The sequence below is a fragment of the Notechis scutatus genome, chromosome 12 (assembly GCF_049901735.1).
Source record: "Notechis scutatus isolate UNSWTSFEM ecotype Mainland chromosome 12, rNotScu1.2, whole genome shotgun sequence".
Lineage (NCBI taxonomy): Eukaryota > Metazoa > Chordata > Lepidosauria > Squamata > Elapidae > Notechis > Notechis scutatus.
This window is the reverse complement of record NC_142020.1, coordinates 15,959,885-15,978,761: the sequence shown is the minus strand read 5'-3', so window position 1 is coordinate 15,978,761 and position 18,877 is coordinate 15,959,885. Positions and strand designations below refer to the sequence as shown.

The following is an 18,877-nucleotide window of genomic DNA, read 5'->3' as shown; positions in this document are numbered from 1 at the left end:
GAATTTGAGCAGGAGACCAAGTCGTCCCTTTGTTAAAGGATGCCAATTTCTGTTTTTTTTTTAAAAAGCATGCTACCCAACCTTTGTGGGGGGGGAGGGAGGGAAAGCAAGCAAGCCCAAGGACAATGGTTGTGAGATCTGGAGGGCACAGCTATGGCGGAAAACTTTGTCCTGTCCCCAGTCCAGAAAAAACACGTAGCTGCTTCCACTCAAAACTGGGAGGAAAAAAAAAAGATATTATTTCCCCTTCAGTCGGGTAATAAAATATCTTAGGCCAATCCAGAAGTTTTCAGACTAATCTTTCTAAAGCTTCTGTTTCAGGGACTTTGAAGCAGTCTTGAAAACAGATCCTTGCCAACAGCAGATGACAATCCTACCACAAGCAGCTGGACAATCGCAACCAATTTCCTGCCCCTTTGCCAGAGGAAAATCTGATTTTTTTGCAAGGCTGTTTAAAATAATTAGACCAGACCGAGAGATTTTCACCAGGGTCGTACAAACCTCAACACGGCATTCTCGTGTTTTCAATTTTATATTTTATTTATTTATTTCTGCAGCATTCGGGGAACACCACCTCCTGCCGTTTCCCAGTGTTTTCACCAAGCCCACTACAATTCTGCCTCATCGCAGACTAGGAAACCATCCACCAATAAAAAGACACGCATGATTAAGGCGCAGCCAGATTTACTACCATCAAGCCCATCATGCACGAGGCCATCGCTAGAACGTCTGCTAAACCAGGCGTCAATGCGCTGGAACAGAAGCATAAGCCAAACAAGGTCCTATTGTAAAACAAAACGCAAACTGCCACCACGAAGGAAACAAAGAAACCCAAGTAATTCAACTTTCCTAGATGAATTTCTGCGATAATTCCACCAAGGAAGCACAGACATTGGTCCGTAGACACAAACCCATTGCTGTGGGTCCTTGACGTGCAATAGCATTCAAAGTTACAACAGAGTGGAAAAAACTAACTGATGACCATTTTTCACACTTACGACCTGTTGCGGCCTCCCCAGGGCCATGTGATCAAAATTCAGAGGCTTGGCCATATTGACTCATATTTATGACGGTTGCAGTGCCCTGGGGTCAAGCTTTTGCAACCTTTTGACCAACAAGGTCAACGGGTAAGCTAGATTAGCTCAACAACCGTAGTTACTAACTTAACAACTGTGGGGATTCGCTTCACAAGTGTGGCAAGAAAGGGACAAAATTTAATTAATAAATGTTTCACTTAGGAACAGAAATTTGGGGCCCAGTTGTGGTTGTAGGTCAAAGACTACCTTGTAAGACACCTGGCTTAAAAGCAGATGTTTACCATAAACAACTTTGTATCCAGGTATAACCTGCTTTGTCTTGCTTTGCCCATCTTAAAACTTTATGGATAAAGTTAGGAAGATGCTTCCCTCGTTACAAGCTGAGGCATGAAGTCGGATTAATACCAGAAATCAGCAAATGTTAGAAGTGTAAGGTGGCAACCCTGGAAAAGGAAGGTTTTGATGAGTTAGGGTCTACCTGAGATGAGTTGAGGTCTAATCCTTGGCTATTCTGCCATAATTCAGAACAGTTCAGCACTCCTACAAACCAGTTTAGGAGTGTTAAAAAAGATATAAACGCTCATGCATCTAATGTGGGAAAGTATTTTTTTCAAACCAAGAAATTCATTTGCCAGGGGGATGGACTAGAAGACCTTCAAGGTCCTTCCAAGCCTCACGATTCTACGATTTCATCTCTGTGTGGGTTTACAGAAGACAAAGAAGTGAACAGGGTAAAAAATGGACAGGATCATGAGAAAAACACGAGTTAATTGACTCTAAGAAGAACAACAATGAATTAAATGCGGTTATCCTCATTCCTGACCACACAGATAAGAATCTCCCCTTTTGAACTCGTTTAAAAAAAACAAAAAACCGTTTTTTGGGGAGCATTTGAAGACCTGGATTCCAGGTGAAAAACCAGGTCCAGGATCTCAACCAAGAAAAAGCACCTTCGCTCCCCAATAGCTCATTTTACCATTCTCTTCTCACTGTTTTTATCTTAAATCAAATCACTGAGCCATCTAAAGCACCAGGGTCTGTTCCACAGAAGATCAATCTTCCACAGGACTTTGAGGTTCGAGGCCATCATCTTCCTCCATGCAAAGTGGGTTTGGAACATAGACAGAGTGCAGAGAAACCTGACGCTACTTCTATCCAGAAAAATATGCCAAATCTCCCCAAAAAGACGTTTGAGAGCTGAAGAGGGGGCGTGCATAAGCGCACCAACGTGCCTACCGTCCCTGTCCTATTGTTTCTCTTATTCCTCTTTTATTTTTCTTATATGTACCCATTTCATGTATTCACAACTATGTATACACTTATACTTATTATCTTGTAAACAATTGGCAAATCAAATAAATAAATAAATAAATAAAGAGCCAGGATTACAAACCATGCTTGATGCCCAAGATAGAAAATACCAAACGTTCAAGGTTTCTCCAAGGGTCTCAACCTACCTAGGATCTGACTATCTTCATCAAGGCCACCTATTTCTGGCCCAAACCCGCTCTCGGCAGGATGGGACCGAACGGGTCTGCACTGCAATACTGTGGTGAGGGGGGTTGGAGAGACCTTTGAGTAAAAGGCAGAGGGAAGTTCCTACTCTGACCAAATTGCACCCCCAGTTGTGAGGTCTTCACTGCCTTCCTTCGACCTCAAGGCTGGAAAGAAGAGCCCCCCACCCCACCCCCCACCCCCGGGAGAGCTTCCCCGTTCCCTGCGCTCACCCCTCGGGAAGCCGGAGGAAGAAAGGTCCACAAAGGCGGCTCTGCCAAGGAGGGAAGCTGCGCCCCCCGCCCCAACGGAGGCGAGGCCCTCCCTGCGCCCCCTTCCAGCCCTTGGCCCCGCCCGGGGGATGCAAAGCAGAGCCAGCCCCCCGGGGAGCCAGGCCAGGCCGGGCCGGAACCAGCCGCGGCTTTGGCAGCCCTCCGGCTCCGCGGGTTTGTCTGGAGCAGCGCGGGGGCGGCGCCCCAGAGGACGAGCGTTTGATCCCACCGAGCGGCCCCAGGCGGCCGGAATCCTCCCGGAGGAAGAAGCAGCGCCTTCCTGGACCCGCGCAGCCGCCCCCGAGATGCCCGGGTGGGGTGGGAAGAGGTGGGGCTCCCCTCCCTGCCCCAAAGCCTCCGGGACCGCCTGGCTCGCCTCCCAACGGCGGAGCCCGCCCAGCGGGTGGACCCCGACGGAGGAGACCCCAGCGAGGCAGGCCGGGATGGCCGGGGGGGGGGCAGGCATTGGCCAGTGGGCCAAACCCGGACCAGGGAGTCGGGGGAAGAAGAAGAAGGCGAGGCTGCTTCCACACGACCCGGGCTTGGCGCGCCTCCTTCAAGCGTGGCTTGTCTTAGCCGGGGATGATGGGGGCTGGAGTCCTTTGGCAAGCCCGCTCAAGCCACCCCAAGAGGAGGCAGCCCGTCCCCGTTTCGGACCGCCGCCGCCCCGCTCCCCTCCCCGGCCGCTTCGCCTCCTTTGTTCTCCGGCGCCCCCGCCCCGCCCCGCCCGGAGAGCCTCCCCGAGAGCCCCGGGATGCCCGGCGGGCCCCGCGCCTGCCTTACCTGCCTTCGCCTTCAGCGCTGGGCCGACGCGCCGCTCAGCGAGGACCGGGAGCCGCCGCCGCCACAGCCGCAGCTGCAAGAGCCGACCTCCGTCGCCGGAGCCTCCCGCCCGCCGTGCCCATCCAGCGGGCGCGCGCTCGGCTGGCTCGGGGCGCTGTCCGGCGCCGCCGCGGGATGCGGGCCGAGAAGGGCGGAGGAGGAGGCGCGGGAGCGGCAGCGGGTTAAGAGCGGCGGCGGCGCCCCCGCCCTGCGCCCTCCGCCCCCGCGGCTCGGCCCGGCCTGCCCATCGTCTGCCCGGCGGCGGCGGCGGCGGAGCAGCGGAGCCCCGCGGAGCTTAGCGCGGGAGGAGCGGGCGGGGCGCGCGGGCGAGGCCGGCGGAAAAGTTGCGGGGCATCGCGGGCGGCGGCGGCGGCCGGAGACGCGCGCGGGCTTCCCCGGGAGAGCCACGCCGCAGCCCAGCCCAACAGCGCCCCTGGCGGAGCGGGGGAGGCCCGGGGCGGGGGGGGGGCGGGTCTGCTCCCCGTCCCGACGGGCGCCGCTGCCCCGAGGACCCTCCCACGCCCCCCCACGCCATCCCGGGCTCGCAGCCAGCCCAGGAGGGGCCGCCCCAGCCGGGCTGCCTTGCCGAAAGCAGGCTGGGCCGGGAGCGGCTGCGGGGGAGAAGGAATCCCGCGGCCGCCGAGAGCGAGGCGCCCCGAGAGAGCCGCTCCGCCCGCAGGGAAGGCTTCGGGTGGGGGGTCGGGGGACGGACGGGACACGCTGGTGCCTCGGCTGAGCCGCTTCCTCGCCGCTTTACCTGAAGCTCAGAGAAGAGGCCCAGGACCCACCTGCCGCCTCCCCGGCCGGCTGTATCTTTGCACCTACAAGTTGGGTCTTTGGGTCTCCAGCAGGGGTGGGATTCAGTTTTTGGTTACTCCGGGTTCTGTGGGCGTGGCAGGGGAAGGATATACGGCAGAATCCCCCTTCCCTCCCCACCCCGCTAACCTGCTTTCCAGCTCCTTTCTCCTGCACAGGGTAACCAAAGGAGACTCAGCCGGTCAGCTGGGACTCAATGAGAGGCAGAGAAGAGATGGGGGTTGGCGGGGCCAGTCAGAGGCGGGATTGGCAGGTTCTCTGAACTACTCCAAATTTCCGCTACCGGTTCTCCAGAACTGGTCAGAACCGGCTGAATCCCACCTCTGGCCAGGACACACCTGCTGCCTTCTTAGCCTGGTGTACTTTGCACCTACAAGTTGCGGTCTTTGGGTCTCCTGGCAGTGTTGAAGGTAGGAAGGATGGGTGAGGGAGAAGTTGAGAAAGGAGGGGGGAGGCATCGGGCTAGGAGCAAAGATAACCAAGTTGGGCCTGCAGATCTCCATGCTGGGCACCATGAACTAGAGGTAGTATGAGGCTTGTTCCTCTGATGTCCTTGAAGTTCTACCTGAAGATGCCTCTGGGGTAACTTTTCTGGCTTATGGCAATGCTCTCCAAGTCACATCTGTGCAAACACCACAGATGATGCAATAGTGGGACAATTTAAATTCCTTCACTGTACTAGTATGGATGATGTTACCTAGTTGGATAATGAAACGTCTGCAAGAAAAGTTCAGAGAGCACCAAGGACCCCACAGTCCTCTTCCTCCTCTTCCTTTTCTCCACAAACCCCTCTCCCTTCTAGCACCGATGATGTTTCCTAGCTGGGTCATAAAACGTCTGAAGAAAACAACCAAGTTGACAGAGCACCAAGGACTCTTCCTTCCACTTTCCAGGTCAGAATGAAATGAGAAAAGTACCTTGAACTGCCCGAGTTTTAATTTTCTTTTCTTCCTGCCACATTCCAAACACTTTGACTTTTCTGTTTCAGTCTGCGGAATGCCGTAACTCTCCTGCCAAGATGAACTGTATATCAGTATCGATACTCTGTCCTGCTGGCCTTTACAAAGGCCAAACACATATTTATTGGCCGATTCCAGAGGTCATCCTGATTCTCCAAGCCAGATGTTCCTGGGAGGAGGAGGAGGAGGAGGGGGAGAAATTTATGACAGCCTCGCTGGCCCACTTTCTGCAACTTTAGCAGCTTTTGTGGGAATTTGACCTGCTGCCAAATTCTGTGGAGACGATCATGCCCCCAGCTTCTCTGCAAGAGGACAGAGGGGAAGGCAACAAAACAAAAACCTTTTCCAGCAGATTTTAACGCTAGAATAAGAGGCCCATTGAATGGAGAAGGGTTCAGTCACAAACACTTTATTAACCTCAAGAAAATTGCAAGCTGAGCTAATACATTCCCACATCTAAGCTGAAAAATAATAATAATAATAAAAAAATGAATTTCAACATATAAGTAAATGAATGAATGGAAGAATGAATAAATAAACTGATACAGAAGCTGAACTAATACATTAAAAAAGAACCTAGCCCCTGAATCTAAATGCAAGAGTTAAGTTTCCTCCTGCATCTTCTGTGATCAAAGTTTGCCAAGAACTTGAATTAGATGTAACAGTCATTGGCAATTGTCCGTGCTTATTGTTTCTTGATCTCAAGGTTTTTTTTTTTAAAAAAATCATTGAATTGCTAGTTCCTTACTTGGAGTACAGTAAAGTATTATTTTCCTCTTTCTGCCCATAGTTAAAAACTTGGTTTCCTTTGAAATGAAGAGGATGGACCACAGGGATTTGACAGAAGAAATGCAGAGCTGTTTTCATGTCACCGTCCACTTCCCACCCCCCACACTATCCCTGTGCATTTTCATGCTACAAAATGCAAAGGTCACCCCTAGGGTCAGCCACCCCCTCCCCTCAGCTGCCTTCACCGCCTTCCATCAAATCCTTTTTTTCTTGCAAACTCCCACAATGAGATCAAAACCTCTTGTGTTGGCAGCCTTTTTGCTTGCTCGGTCATTGTGGGATGGTGCTTGCCCCCATTCCTGCTCTCCATTCCTGCCCAAGCAGGGGGTTGGGCTAGAAGATCTCCAAGGTCCCTTCCAACTCTGTTATTCTGTTATTCCATTGGGCCACATTTGGCGCTTTTTAATCTTACGTGGATTTTCCTCCTCACTCGTCTGGATACCCTGCCCTGAAGATTAAAGGCAGGGAAAATTAACAGCCAAAGACCTCAAGGAGTGACTTTTAGAGGTATCTCATCAGTACAGCCTTTCCTAATCTGATCCTCCCAGATATTGGGGGGCCTCCGCTGTGCCCAACCACTGCCCAACATCCTTGGAGAACAACAGCCGTGTGGGCAAGACCCTTTCAATTGCAATCGAGGGGGGGGGATTTACAGCCCTCTGTTGCTCTGGAGCTCTCTGGTCCCCCATTCCCAGCCCCCTTTGTTCTTATTTTGGGGCCTGGAGGAGGAGGGGGGGCTTCCCAGGCATCCTTTGGGACCAAGGCCCAGTGCAAGGCTTTCTGAAAAAAGCTGGCTGGCTTTCTTTCCCCGGTAACTGCTGGGAGCCAGTCCCTCCTACATCCCTTTTGCTCAGCACTTAAACAACTACAAATTCAGCCCCGATAAACCCAGCCGTGTCGCCATAGTAACAGCAAATCAGAACCGCTTTAGGGATGCTGTGGTTTGGCCAAGGAGATAAAACACTTCCCACCCCATGCTGTCGGTCTGCTAAGCTATGGCTGATAAGTGAAGCGAGGAAAAGGGAGGGCTTGTCTTGCGCCAAGCCGCAGAGGCCCGTGGCTCCTCCTGATCTCCTCTCCCCTCTCTGCAACTGGGGGCCTGCAAAGCCAGCCACGGGGCTGAGAAAGAGGCTGTGCGTGGATGGGCCTCAGAACCGAACACGCCCAGGGCTTCTCGTGGGCTGCATCTGCTGAAGAATGCTCAGGACACAGCCACACTGAGGCTCCCGAAGGGGTTTGGAGGCTGTTTTGTGGCCTCCCAAGCCACGTGAATGCCAGCGTTGACACAACTTCTGCCCCGAAGGCCGTGGATCAGATCTGCTAAACAAGGCATGAGAAGAGGAGGTGGTTACTCTGAGCAGGAAGTCAGGAAGTGTCACCTTCATGCAGCCTACAAAGCCATGGGCTTCGTGCCTTCGTAGACAGCCCAAGCCCCAACCAGTTTGGGAGAACATTCCCCCATCTGCCAAGGATGGGGTCCTACACGCGCCCATCCACCACCTGGTTTTAGGACAGGGCTGTCCTAAACCTTGCAACTCTAGGGCTTGTGGACTTCAGCTCCCAGAATTCCCCAGCCGGTTCTCCTGCTCTGCTGCCTGGGAAATTCTGGGAGTTGAACTCCACAAGTCTTGGAAGTTGCCAAGGTGGGGCAGCTCTTTCCTAGGTGGTGAGAGTCATGAAGAGGAGACAACAGGTGAACATCCATGATTCCTCCTTCGTGACCAGACTCAGGAAAGACACAAAGAGGCCGTGGGAACCCAAACCGGAAATGGGTCAAGAAAAAAGGATTTTGAGGTTCTGCGTAGCAACCTTGGAGATGAAGCATTGATGGGATGGAGATGAAGCACCATGATAGGACCTGGACATAAATTTCCTCTGGAGGTGAAACACCCTGGTAGGTTGAAGGATCTGCCAAGGTCAACCTTCTCTCGCTTATTGGGCTCCAAAGGGGTTAGAACTGCTTGTCCAACCAGCCACCAGTTTGGTCCTGGTTCTATTTGGTTACAGGTAATGGACCAACATGAATAAATAGGGAGGGCCATTTAATAGGGTTGAAAGAGACAGAGTTGGAAGGGACCTTCTAGTCTAACCCCCGCCCAAGCAGGAGACCCTACACTATTTCTGACCAATGGCAGTCCAATCTCTTCTTGAAAGCCTCCAGGGATGAAGCTCCCACAACTTCTGAAGGCAACGTCTGTTCCACAGGTTGACTGTTCTCACTGTCAGAAAATTCTTCCTTATTTCCAAGTTGAATCTCTCCTTGTTCAGTTTCCATCCATTATTCCTTGTCTGGCCTTCAAAGGTGCTTTAGAAAATAGCTTGACCCCTTCCTCCTCTCTGGGGCAGCCCCTCAAATATTGGAAGACCTCTATCATGTCTCCCCTAGTCCTTCTCTTCCCTAGACCAGCCAGGCCCAGTTCTTATAACCGTTCATTGTATGGTTTAGTCTCCAGTCCCCTCATCATCCTGGTGGCTCTTCTTGGAGATCTTCTATCTAGTCCAACTCACTGCTCAAGCAGGAGATCCTATCGCATTGTGGACAAAGGACTGTCCAGGCTTTGCAAAAGCCAAAGCTCGCATTTCTAGATTCCTCAGTTCATCTTCTGCCCTCCCAGATCCTTTAAGAATAATAGCTAAGGGGGCCATTAAAAGGGGGCAGTGGTCCTTTCTCCCTCCCCGTCAATCATTTGGGAAAAATAGTGGGAGCTCCCAACCCTAGAGAGTTGCCCACTCCTGCATTAAGTGGATCTGCACCAAGTTGCTGCAGCTTAATTGGGATAAATTAGTGTAATGTATTGAATTATTTTAAAACACAATTACATTTTATTAGCCGTCACTTAAGGACCTTAATGGATTAGAGGGGGAGAGGAGAAAGGCAAGCAGGCTGCCGAGTTAACCATTAATGGGTCAGTAGAACTTCCGCCTGTCTCTGCCAGTCCGGTGCCCTTGTGGCTTGGGGGTGCTGCTGGGAGTTGTAGTTGAAGATGACCCACAATTGGGTGAATCGATGGACAAATGACTCAATATGAGATGATGAAGTGAAACGTAGAGCAACAAAGATGATTTGGAGGCTGGACCTATGAAGAACGGCTGCGGAAATCGTCCTAGTCCAGGGGAAAGAAGAGGACTACAGGGGACAGGATAGCAGTCGGCCCATTTTGGAGGGGGTGCCCCATAAAAGAGGGGGTCAAATCACCCGAAGGCAGGACGAGAAGCAACGGATGGAAACTCAAGGAGAGAAGCAACTTAGAACTAAGGAAAGATTTCCTGACAGGGAGAACCATCGGGGGAACGATTTGACTCGAAAGGTTGTGGATGCTTTTTAAGAAGAGATTAGGCAACCATTTGTCCAGAATGGGATAACCTCTCGAGTAGGGGGTTGGACTAGAAGACCTTCGAAAGTCCCTTCCAACCCTGTTCTGTTATTCTTGCCCTGGCTGGATCCCTATCACCCTGCTTCAGGCTCTGGAGTAGAATGCCTGTGTGGAGCGGTAGAGGGCAGACGAGGTTAGGCTTTGAACCAAAATCCAAGGCGAGGGGAAAAGAAGAGCAGGAAATAGGGGGGAGGGGAAAGGGCCAAAGGCAGACACCAGGCGGGCTCTCCTTCCAGAGGAGGCCATGCAGAGGATCAATTGTTTACAAGATAATAAGTATATACATAGTTATGAATACATGAAATGTGGGTACATATGAGAAAAATAAAAGAAACAATAGGACAGGGACAGTAGGCACATTGATGCACTTATGCACGTCCCCTACAGACCTCTTAGGAAAGGGGTGAGGTCAATAGTAGGCAGTCTAAGGCAGGGGTGTCCAACCTTGGCAACTTTAAGACTTGTGGACTTCAACTCCCAGAATTCCTCAGCCAGCAAAGCTGGCTGAGGAATTCTGGGAGTTGAAGTCCACAAGTCTTAAAGTTGCCAAGGTTGGACACCCCTGGTCTAAGGTGAAAGTTTTTGGGGTTTGGGGAAGAAACCACAGAGTCAGGTAGAGTATTCCAGACATTGACCACTCTGTTGCTGAAGTCGTATTTCCTGCAATCAAGTTTGGTGCGGTTTATCTCGAGTTTGTATCTATTGTGTGCTCTTGTGTTGTTATGGTTGAAGCTGAAGTATTCATTGACAGGTAAGTCATTGCAATGTATGATTTTATATACCATACTTAGATCAGACTAAAGACGGCGTAATTCAAGGTTTTCTAGGTCTAGACTTTCAAGTCTGGTGGCATAAGGTATTCTACAACGAGTAGAGGAGTGGAGAACTCTTCTTGTGAAATATTTCTGGACTTTCTCAACTGTGCTAATATCAAAGCCATTTCCTGAATGGTTCAAGGCAAAGAAGCAGAGATTGGACTCGATGGGTATGTACGCAGATTATGTAGTGGGGGTGTATGGGTGACTCACTTAACAACAGTGATAATAAGGGTAAAATCGGGTTTGCCTGCACTAACACTCATCCTAGGTTCATGCACTATATCAACCCTGGGTTGTTTTAAACTAGGGTTGGTTGAATAAGCCTGAAATTGGAGGGATTCATGTCTCACTCCAGCTAGAAACCACACCTGGCCAGTCCTGCTGGCCGGGCTCACACCTCAAAGCGAAACCAGACGAAACACCCTTTGCACAACCTCTCCTCCTTACTCCTCCTCCCTCCACCTTGGCCAGGGAGCCAGGCTGAAAAGTCACTGCTGAGCCCTCCCCACCCTTCTTTCTCCCCTCCCCCACTGTCCTTTGCAAGTAGAAACCTCCAATTTGCCTGATTCAGCAGCTGGGCAGAAAGCCCCCATTCTGTCCAGCGCAGATTTATGGCACATAAATTAAACCAGGCACCCAAAGGCACCAGGCGCTGCCTGAAGACTCTCGGCACAGCTTCCCGCCTCTGCCAGTGAGGCTATTTTTAGACCAGCATCTTGTCTATTTGGAGGAACAGGTGCAGGCTAAAAATAACCCTCCTGTGCACCCAAGCTTACAACGCTACCCTCGCATGCCCACCAACTGGAGAGTTGGTGGTGCTGAAGGAGCTGCAGAACTCGCCTGGCATAGGCCGGGCACACCCAGAAGTGAGCCATGGCTAACTGGACCAAGGTGCTCCAGAGCAAGCCTGATTTTTCTGGGTCCTGGGTTCTAATCCCATCCAAGAAGATGGTCTCCAGGTTGTTGATGCCTCTCTTAGACTTTGTTGACATTTGTCTGAAATCGTATATAGGGCTTCCTCCTGAGCAAGGGGTTGTTGGACAAGAACAGGGTCTCTAACCTTGGCAACTTTAAGACTTGTGGACTTCAATTCCCAGAGTTCCTCACCCTGAAGAACTCTGGAAGTTGAAGTCCACAAGTCTTAAAGTTGCTAAAGTTGGAGACCCCTGGGAGACCAGTGGAGACGTCCATTCTGAAGTCCAGGCAAGCTTTGTTTGGAAACAGGTTGTGTCCTGAGAAAGATACCTGGGAGAGCCAGTTTGGCTTAGTGGTTAATGCACCGGATGGGAAAGCAGGAGGAGACCCTGAGTTCAAGTCCTGCTTTAGCCACAAACATGGGTGACCTTGGGCGAGCCGCTCTCTCTGAGCCCAACCCACTTCACGATGTTGTTGGTGTGAGGAAAATCGGAGGAAGGATGAGCGCTAGATATGTTGTCCAACTTGAGATAGTTGTGAAAATAAGAAACGTGGGATATGCAGGGTAGGGTAGGCATAGAATAGAATAGAATAGAATAGAATAGAATAGAATAGAATAGAATAGAATAGAATAGAATAGAATAAGAATAGGTCAAGGTCTCCAAACTTGGCAACTTTAAGACTTGTGGACTTCAACTCCCAGAATTCTCCAGCCAGCCAAGCCCTGGCCTAAACTCTAGACTAGAATAAGAATAGAATTCACAATAAACTAGACTAGACTACAATAGACTAGAATAGAATTAAGATATAATAGCAGCCAGGAGAAACTTTTTAAAAGGGAACTCATGCCAGTCTGTTACGCTGCTTCCTTGGGCAGCATCTAAACCCAGTGGCAACGTGTTCACCTCCCACCTGCTCCCACCCCCAGGAAACAAAAGCCAGGACCGACCTCCAGTTTATCTCCCTAACCCTCCGGTGAGCTAATCCCGGCCAAGAAAACGCAACTGATCTAGGAACGTCCAGGGGTAAGTGGACAGGAACTGCCCGCCTCCCTTTTTTTAGCCATGCCAAGTTCCCCTGAGAAACCCACCCACCCCTCGTTCTTCCCCCTTGGCAGAAGCCCCTCCGGTGCCTGGCAAAGAAAAATTGGCCGGCTCTGCCAACGTGCCAGGCACCAGCCTGTTTCTCCATTTTGGAAATCTGCGGGGCAAAGTCCAATCCTGCTCTTTGAAGTAGCTGGATTGAAACTCTGGTTTCTCTCTCTTTCTCCCTCCCAGGCTGCCACATCCCCACAACGGAATAATCCCCGGAAGGTCAGTGCCAGCAGCTGAGATTTCCTTTGCCTCCCTCCTCGCTTTTCTTCTTCTGCTGCTGCTGCTGTTTCTATTTTTTCCCCTTCACTTTTATTTGGGTTGGGGGTGTTTAACCTCCCCAGCTACATTCCTACCAACTCGGTCCTTAGAGATCTCCAGCATGGCACAAAAGGAGCTCCTGGCTCACAGTCCAAGTTTTCCGGTCTCTTTCTCTCTGTGCCGTCCCCCCCAAAACAACCCTCCCCAATGCTAATCGTAGTTAATTTTAACTTTGGGTTTTGAGGAAGGGGGAGAAAAGGAGCTTAGTGAGGTGGATGAATCTGGCTCAGAATTTTTGTGGATTCAGGAGTTGCACGGCTGTGTCTCAGGCACCCCATTCAGACGTTTTACGAAGAAAGCCCTCTTTGGTTTCAGCGTCCACATTTCACGAGCTGGGCCCACGGCGGTTTGCAAATCAGGGTTTGTGCCCCGCCAATTCAAACAGTGGTTTAGCTGAATGTGTGAACCCAGATCATGTTAGAGTGAGAAGGGGGCTCTTCGCTGGCTCTCTCAAGTTATAGCAAACAGCTTGAAGGGGCTTCTCCCTCCAATATTCATCAAATCCTGGGCTCGTAGTAACTAGGGTTACTACTAACTCATCTTCGGGGTCAGGATTACCTGCAGTTAGAAACTAGGGTTCAAAAGGTCCAGATTTGTACAACATGAAAATAGCAAGCAAACATTTTGAGCTGATCAAAGTTGTGTGGATGCAGCTGTTTGGCCTTTTGATAAGCTGGATATGTGTGAATGGTGCTAGAGGTGCAGGTCAGATGGAGTTTTCGGCTGTAACCGAGTGGATGCAGGAAACGGTGCCTGCAAGTTACCAAATACACGCGTCACGGAGGTGAACTTGCGAAACAGTACCTGCTGAATGTTCCCGAAGAGCAAAGCCTGAAAAAGAATCAGAGACAAAAAAAACGGATTGCAAGCGTTTCCCGCAACTGCTTCAGCTTATGCAGTGCAGGCAAAGCGAGCTTCACGCTTCGGGCCCCAGAGCACGTGTGAAGCCTCCTTATCGCGTGTACAAAGCTGGAATGGATGCAAAGCGACTCCAAACCTGCGGGGGTGGCACTTCGAGAGGGTGGGAGTGCTTAGTTTTAAAGAAAGCCGCACCTTCACCCCGGGCTCGAACAGCCCGCTTCGCGCAGCCTTCTGGGGGTTGTAGTTCCTGCTAGACTCCGCACCGAGCGCAGCGCTTCAATCCTCGGGGAGGGGGATGCGGACTCAATTTCCCAGCCTCCTTTGCGGGACATTTTATTTTTTTATTATTATTATTATTTTTTTTGCAATGAGCAGTCCGGAAGTTAGAGCAGCTTTGTGTCGAGGGGCATTGCTTCCATGGGGTGGAGGGAGGAGTGAGTTGCTGGGCTGGGGGCGGGGAGGGACCCCCAAAGGAACCAGGCGTTGCTAAACCGGCTTCTAAGGTCGGGGGGGAGGTGTTGCATGCCTTTTCCCTTGGATTGCTGCGGAGGACTCAATAATGTGGATTATAGCCAGGTACAGGCGCGCTGCCCATCTTTGCAAGGCTCTGGGTGTGTGTGTGTGTGTGTGTGTGTGTGTACAGATGAAAGATGAAAGCCGGGGGCGGGGGTCCATGCCTTGCAAATCCGCTGGGGCTGGGGGCTGGGGGGCAGAGCCCAAGCCGAGCCCTAAAGAAAACCAGCCTGGCGTTTGGCGCTACTCCCAGGAGGAGCAAGGGGTCTGCGGGGAAGGAGTGAGGGCGGGGGGCTTTTTCCTGGGGGGGCGAGGGGAGGTGTGAATGCAAAGCAAAACAAACCAACCCCGGCATCGACTCCACTGCATTGCTCGGCTTTTGTTTATCTGGTTTTTCCCCTGAAAGGATGTTATTTTTCCCCGCTTTGCAACAATGATTAAAAAAAGTCTCCCTGGATCACGGAGCGCCCCCTCCCTTCGGTTACCCCCCTCCTCCTCCCCACCCTTGTCGTTCAAAACTCTCTTGACCTCGGGGGGGGAAAGGCTTCTCCCCACCTTAAGAAAACCCCGAAATCTCCCTGTCTCAGCCCGCCTCAAAGGGGCCCAAGAGGCCAAAGAGACAAAAAAGTCATTCAGAAAAGTAAATAGAGAAGTTGCCACATCGAAAAACATTCCAACGTTCATTGGAGTTTACAGAAACTCTGACCAAGATCAAATGACTAGGAGGGCAGTGGTTTTTGTTTTCTTTCTTTCTTTCTTTCTTTCTTTCTTTCTTTCTTTCTTTCTTTCTTTCTTTCTTTCTTTCTTTCTTTCTTTCTTTCTTTCTTTCTTTCTTTCTTTTTTGGTCCTTGTTATTTGTTAAATAGTCTGGATCAGTTTGGAACTGGCAGAGTAAAAAGCAAGCAGGCCATACGCTTAATTATTAGCCTGAACTGGACAGTCCGAAATCACCTTGCAGGTAGATGTGCCGTGTAGGTAGTCCTCCACTTACAACGGTTCGCTTAGTGGCCATTCGAAGTCACAACGCCCCCCGAAAAAGTGACTTATGACCAGTGGTGGGATTCAAATTTTTTTTACTACCGGTTCTGTGGGCGTGGCTTGGTGGGCATCGCGGGCTTGGTGGGCGTGGCTTGGTGGGCGTGGCAAGGGAAGGATATACTGCAAAATCCCCCTTCCCTCCCCACCCCCCTAACCTGCTTTCCAGCTCCGTTCTCCTGTGCAGGGCAACCAAAGAAGACCCAGCCGATCAGCTGGGACTCAATGGGAGGCAGAGAAGAGATGGTGGGGTTGGCGGGGCCAGTCAGAGGTGGGATTGGCCGGTTCTCCCAACTACTCAAAATTTCCACTACCGGTTCTCTAGAACCGGTCAGAACCGGCTGAATCCCACCGCTGCTTATGACCGTTTTTCACCCTTACCACCATTGTAGTCTCTGCCGCCGTCAGGCAATCAAAATTCCGATGCTTGGCAGTGGATTCATTTTTACCCCTCCAACTTCAGGCTGATTCAACAAACCACAGTTTTTAAACAATCCAGGGTTGCCATGGTGCATGAACCCAGGATGTGTGGTAGCGCAGGTAAGTCCTTGATTTATGACCACAATTGAGACCGGAATTTCGGTCGCTAGCCAAAGTGGCCATAAAATGAGCCATTTTATATGACCAGATCCGATCTTACAACCGTGTTTTGCCACAGTTGTTAAGGGTCCCCAGGGCCACGTGAGCCCCCTTTTGCAACCTTCTGACAATGGGGAAGCCGGATTCACTTAACAACCGTGTGACTAATTGTGCAAGTGCAATGATTCGCTTAATGACTGTGGTAAGAAATGGGGGCAAAACCCGCTCAACCGATGTCTCACTTAGCAACAGAAATGTGAGGCTCAGTTTGGTCCTAAGTCGAGGACTCCCTTCACAGAATCAGCCTTGGATTGCTTGGGTTTGAAGCCCTTGTCTTTTGCTGTGTCGCTTTCAGTGGCCGTCCCTTGCTGGAAACCTTGATGTTGGCTGCAGTGTAAGAGGCTGGGGAAAGAGGGAGACCATGGCTACAGGCCTGCCTGACTGCAGATGGTGGTTTAGGGTTTAGGTTACTGTGAATGCAAACCCTGGTTTGGAATCTCCTTTCAACCGCCGGCCCAGGGGAGGGGCTTCTCCTGGCTCAGAGCCAACTCACACTCAGTGTCTCCTCCCAGGTTGACCTCTCGGCTATGACTCTGCTTTCCGATTACGTGAACGTGACGGATCCCAACTTCATAGTGGCTGTCCTCTCCATCGTTTTCAACCCATTGTTCTGGAACCTGGTAGGTACCAAACGCTGGTAGGGTTCAACCTACAAAACCCAAGTAGGGCTTCAGAATGACCACCTGGTAAAAGATGGGTCCGGGGTCTTCTCGACAGGTGTTTTTTTTGGGGGGGGATCAACCTGTATCCTCTCAGGTTGGTCAGAAAGGGGCCATTCCTGCCCACCTGGAGGACAGCAGCAGGTGGAGAGGAGCCTCGGAGGCCAGGCTGCCCAAGTGGGGGAAGGCGATTTTCAGGACCAAGGAGAGCTCCCTGTGGAGTCAGACCTTCCCAGAAGCCCAAGAGCTGGCAATGGTTTGGCAACAGCTCAAGTAGCCTCAACCTGCGTTGACTTCAATCCTTCGTATTCAGCATGCAGGTATTCCTCATAGTCAGGTAGGCAGCTCCTTCCCCAACCTCATCAAGCCTTCAAAAATGGAGCTTCTGGGCTCAGGTGACCCCCAACCTGGGACTGGCCCTTCCCCAGACCTCCCCTGTCTTAGCAGTGACCTTGCAAAGAGATGCGTCTTCATGTTGCCAGGGTTTGTCTGCTGCACACCTCTTGGGGTAGGAAAAGGCGGGGGCAGACTCTTTATAGGTAGTCTTTGACTTATAACAGTTCATTTAGTGGCCGTTCCAACTTCCAGCGGCCCTGAAAAAAGTGACTTATGACCGTTTATCATACTTAACAACCGTCGGACATTCCCTTGGTCACTTCGACCCTTAGTTCCAGATTGCTTCTCTCCTCGGTTGGTTTCCATCTGTTGCTTCTTGTCCTGCTTTCAGGTGTTTTGGAGAATAGGTTGACTCCTTCACTGTGGCAGCCACATGGATATTGGAGTACTGCTTTTATGTCACCCCTAGTCCTTCTTGTCATTAAACCAGGCCTCACTTAAGTGCCAGTTAAACCTGGTGGAACGAGTCAAAGAGATGAACTAGATTTTGACCCTGCTCGTATCTAAAGGGCAGGAGAGGAAAGGGTGCAGCCCCCATTTTATTAGAATTATTTCCTCCATTGTGGGTACCTTGAGCCACGGCGGAGCAGTGGTTAGCGTTAGAGTGAAGAACTGCAACTTCTGCTGACTGGCAAACAGCAGTTCAAGTCCCACCAGGCTCCAGGTTGACTCAGCCTTCCATCCTTTCGAGGTGGGTAAAATGAGGACCCCGATTGTTGGGGGCAAGAGGCTGGCTCTAGAAACTGCTTAGAGGGTTGTAAAAGCACTGTGAAGAGGTATATAAGTCCAAGTGATAAGTGGGAAGGAAGGAGGGAGGGAGGGAGGGAGGGAGGGAGGGAGAAGGAAGGAAGGAAGGAAGGAAGGAAGGAAGGAAGGAAGGAAGGAAGGAAGGAAGGAAGGAAGGAAGGAAGCAAGCAAGCAAGCAAGCAAGCAAGCAAGCAAGCAAGCAAGCCATAGTGGCACATTTCTTACAATGCAGTATTGCAGACTCTGCCCATGGCCAACAGTTTGATCCTGACTGGCTTAAAGTTGACTCAGCCTTCCATCCTTCCGAGGTGGGTAAAAGGAGGACCCAGGTTGTTGGGGGCAAGAGGCTGACTTTATAAACTGCTCAGAGAGGAGGGTGAAGCACCGTTGAAGCAGGATATAAGTTCTATTGCTAGCGCTACCTTCTCCAGTGTTTAAAAAAAGGGTATAGCCGTAACTAGAACCTGTGTCTTTGTTCCTCCTGGTTTGAGTTGGAGTTTGGAGTGGGGGGGGGCCTTCTTTCTTCTCCTTCCTCTTAGATAACCATTGTTCCCTCTTTCTGTCTCTTTCTGTGTGCCGAGAGACCGTTTAGCATCATCCCTTATTCAGACAATGACGCCTTCTGCTTTTTTGCTCTGTCCACCACACTGGCCCTGGTTGGTTGAGTTTTTTTGTCCTCCCTGACCGTTTTCTTTAAATGTTGCTTTTAATGACCATCGACCGGGGATCGAAACAGGGCGAGGGGAAACAGTGATCATGCAGCTTTTTCTTTCAAGGACAGAAAGCATCGATTGCCCATGCTGTGCCATCCTGCCGGCTGCAAAGTGATAAAGGGGGTGACTGTACTGGCAAAAAGTTCTCACACCTGGCAAGGCAAGACAAAAACATATATATATAGAAGGAATAGCTAAAATTAGGTACCTTAATGACTCCCTGGGACTCTGTTACACAAAGGCTCCGGGAACTGGGTCAGAGAACCTGAGGGATGGTGTGTGTGTGTGTGTGTGCACTGGGAACGATGCGTCATTTTGGGGGCTCGGCGGAAGCACAACTACCACCACCCTTCCCAGGTTCGGTGTCCTATTTGCAAGGAGTGAATTGTGTATGTGTGTGTGTGCGCGCGCATGCTGGAATGCATTGTTGTCAACAGGGAGGAGATTTGTGCAAGTTTTGCTCTGTGCAATTGTGCAAGTTTTACTCAGGGAGGTCTTTCTGCTTCTGCTCTGTGCAATTGTGCAGCCACCGTGTTTTTTTGTTTTTGTTTTTTTCAACAACTCTTTCTCTCTTGCCCCTGACCCAATTTCCCACTGTGGGTATCG

General features: G+C 51.0%; 1 protein-coding gene across 15 annotated transcripts in view; it reads left to right on the top strand.

The window, feature by feature from the left end:
- The first annotated feature begins 12,025 nt into the window (after positions 1–12,025).
- Positions 12,026–18,877, top strand: part of PEMT (phosphatidylethanolamine N-methyltransferase) — a 36,732-nt gene continuing 29,880 nt past the window's right edge. For 5 of the 15 annotated variants that reach the window (XR_015745192.1, XR_015745191.1, XM_087942278.1 and 2 more), the window contains exons 1-2: positions 13,943–14,145; positions 16,269–16,376. Coding sequence is in view for 11 of the 15 variants with exons in the window: in XM_087942278.1 (XP_087798404.1) it covers positions 14,092–14,145; positions 16,269–16,376 (162 nt within the window). In the remaining 4 variants the exon portion in view is untranslated. Of the gene's footprint in view, positions 12,322–12,521; positions 12,610–13,905; positions 14,146–16,268; positions 16,377–18,877 lie in introns of those variants that run through there. The other 10 variants (XR_015745193.1, XM_087942279.1, XM_087942274.1 and 7 more) reach the window with 8 other exon arrangements.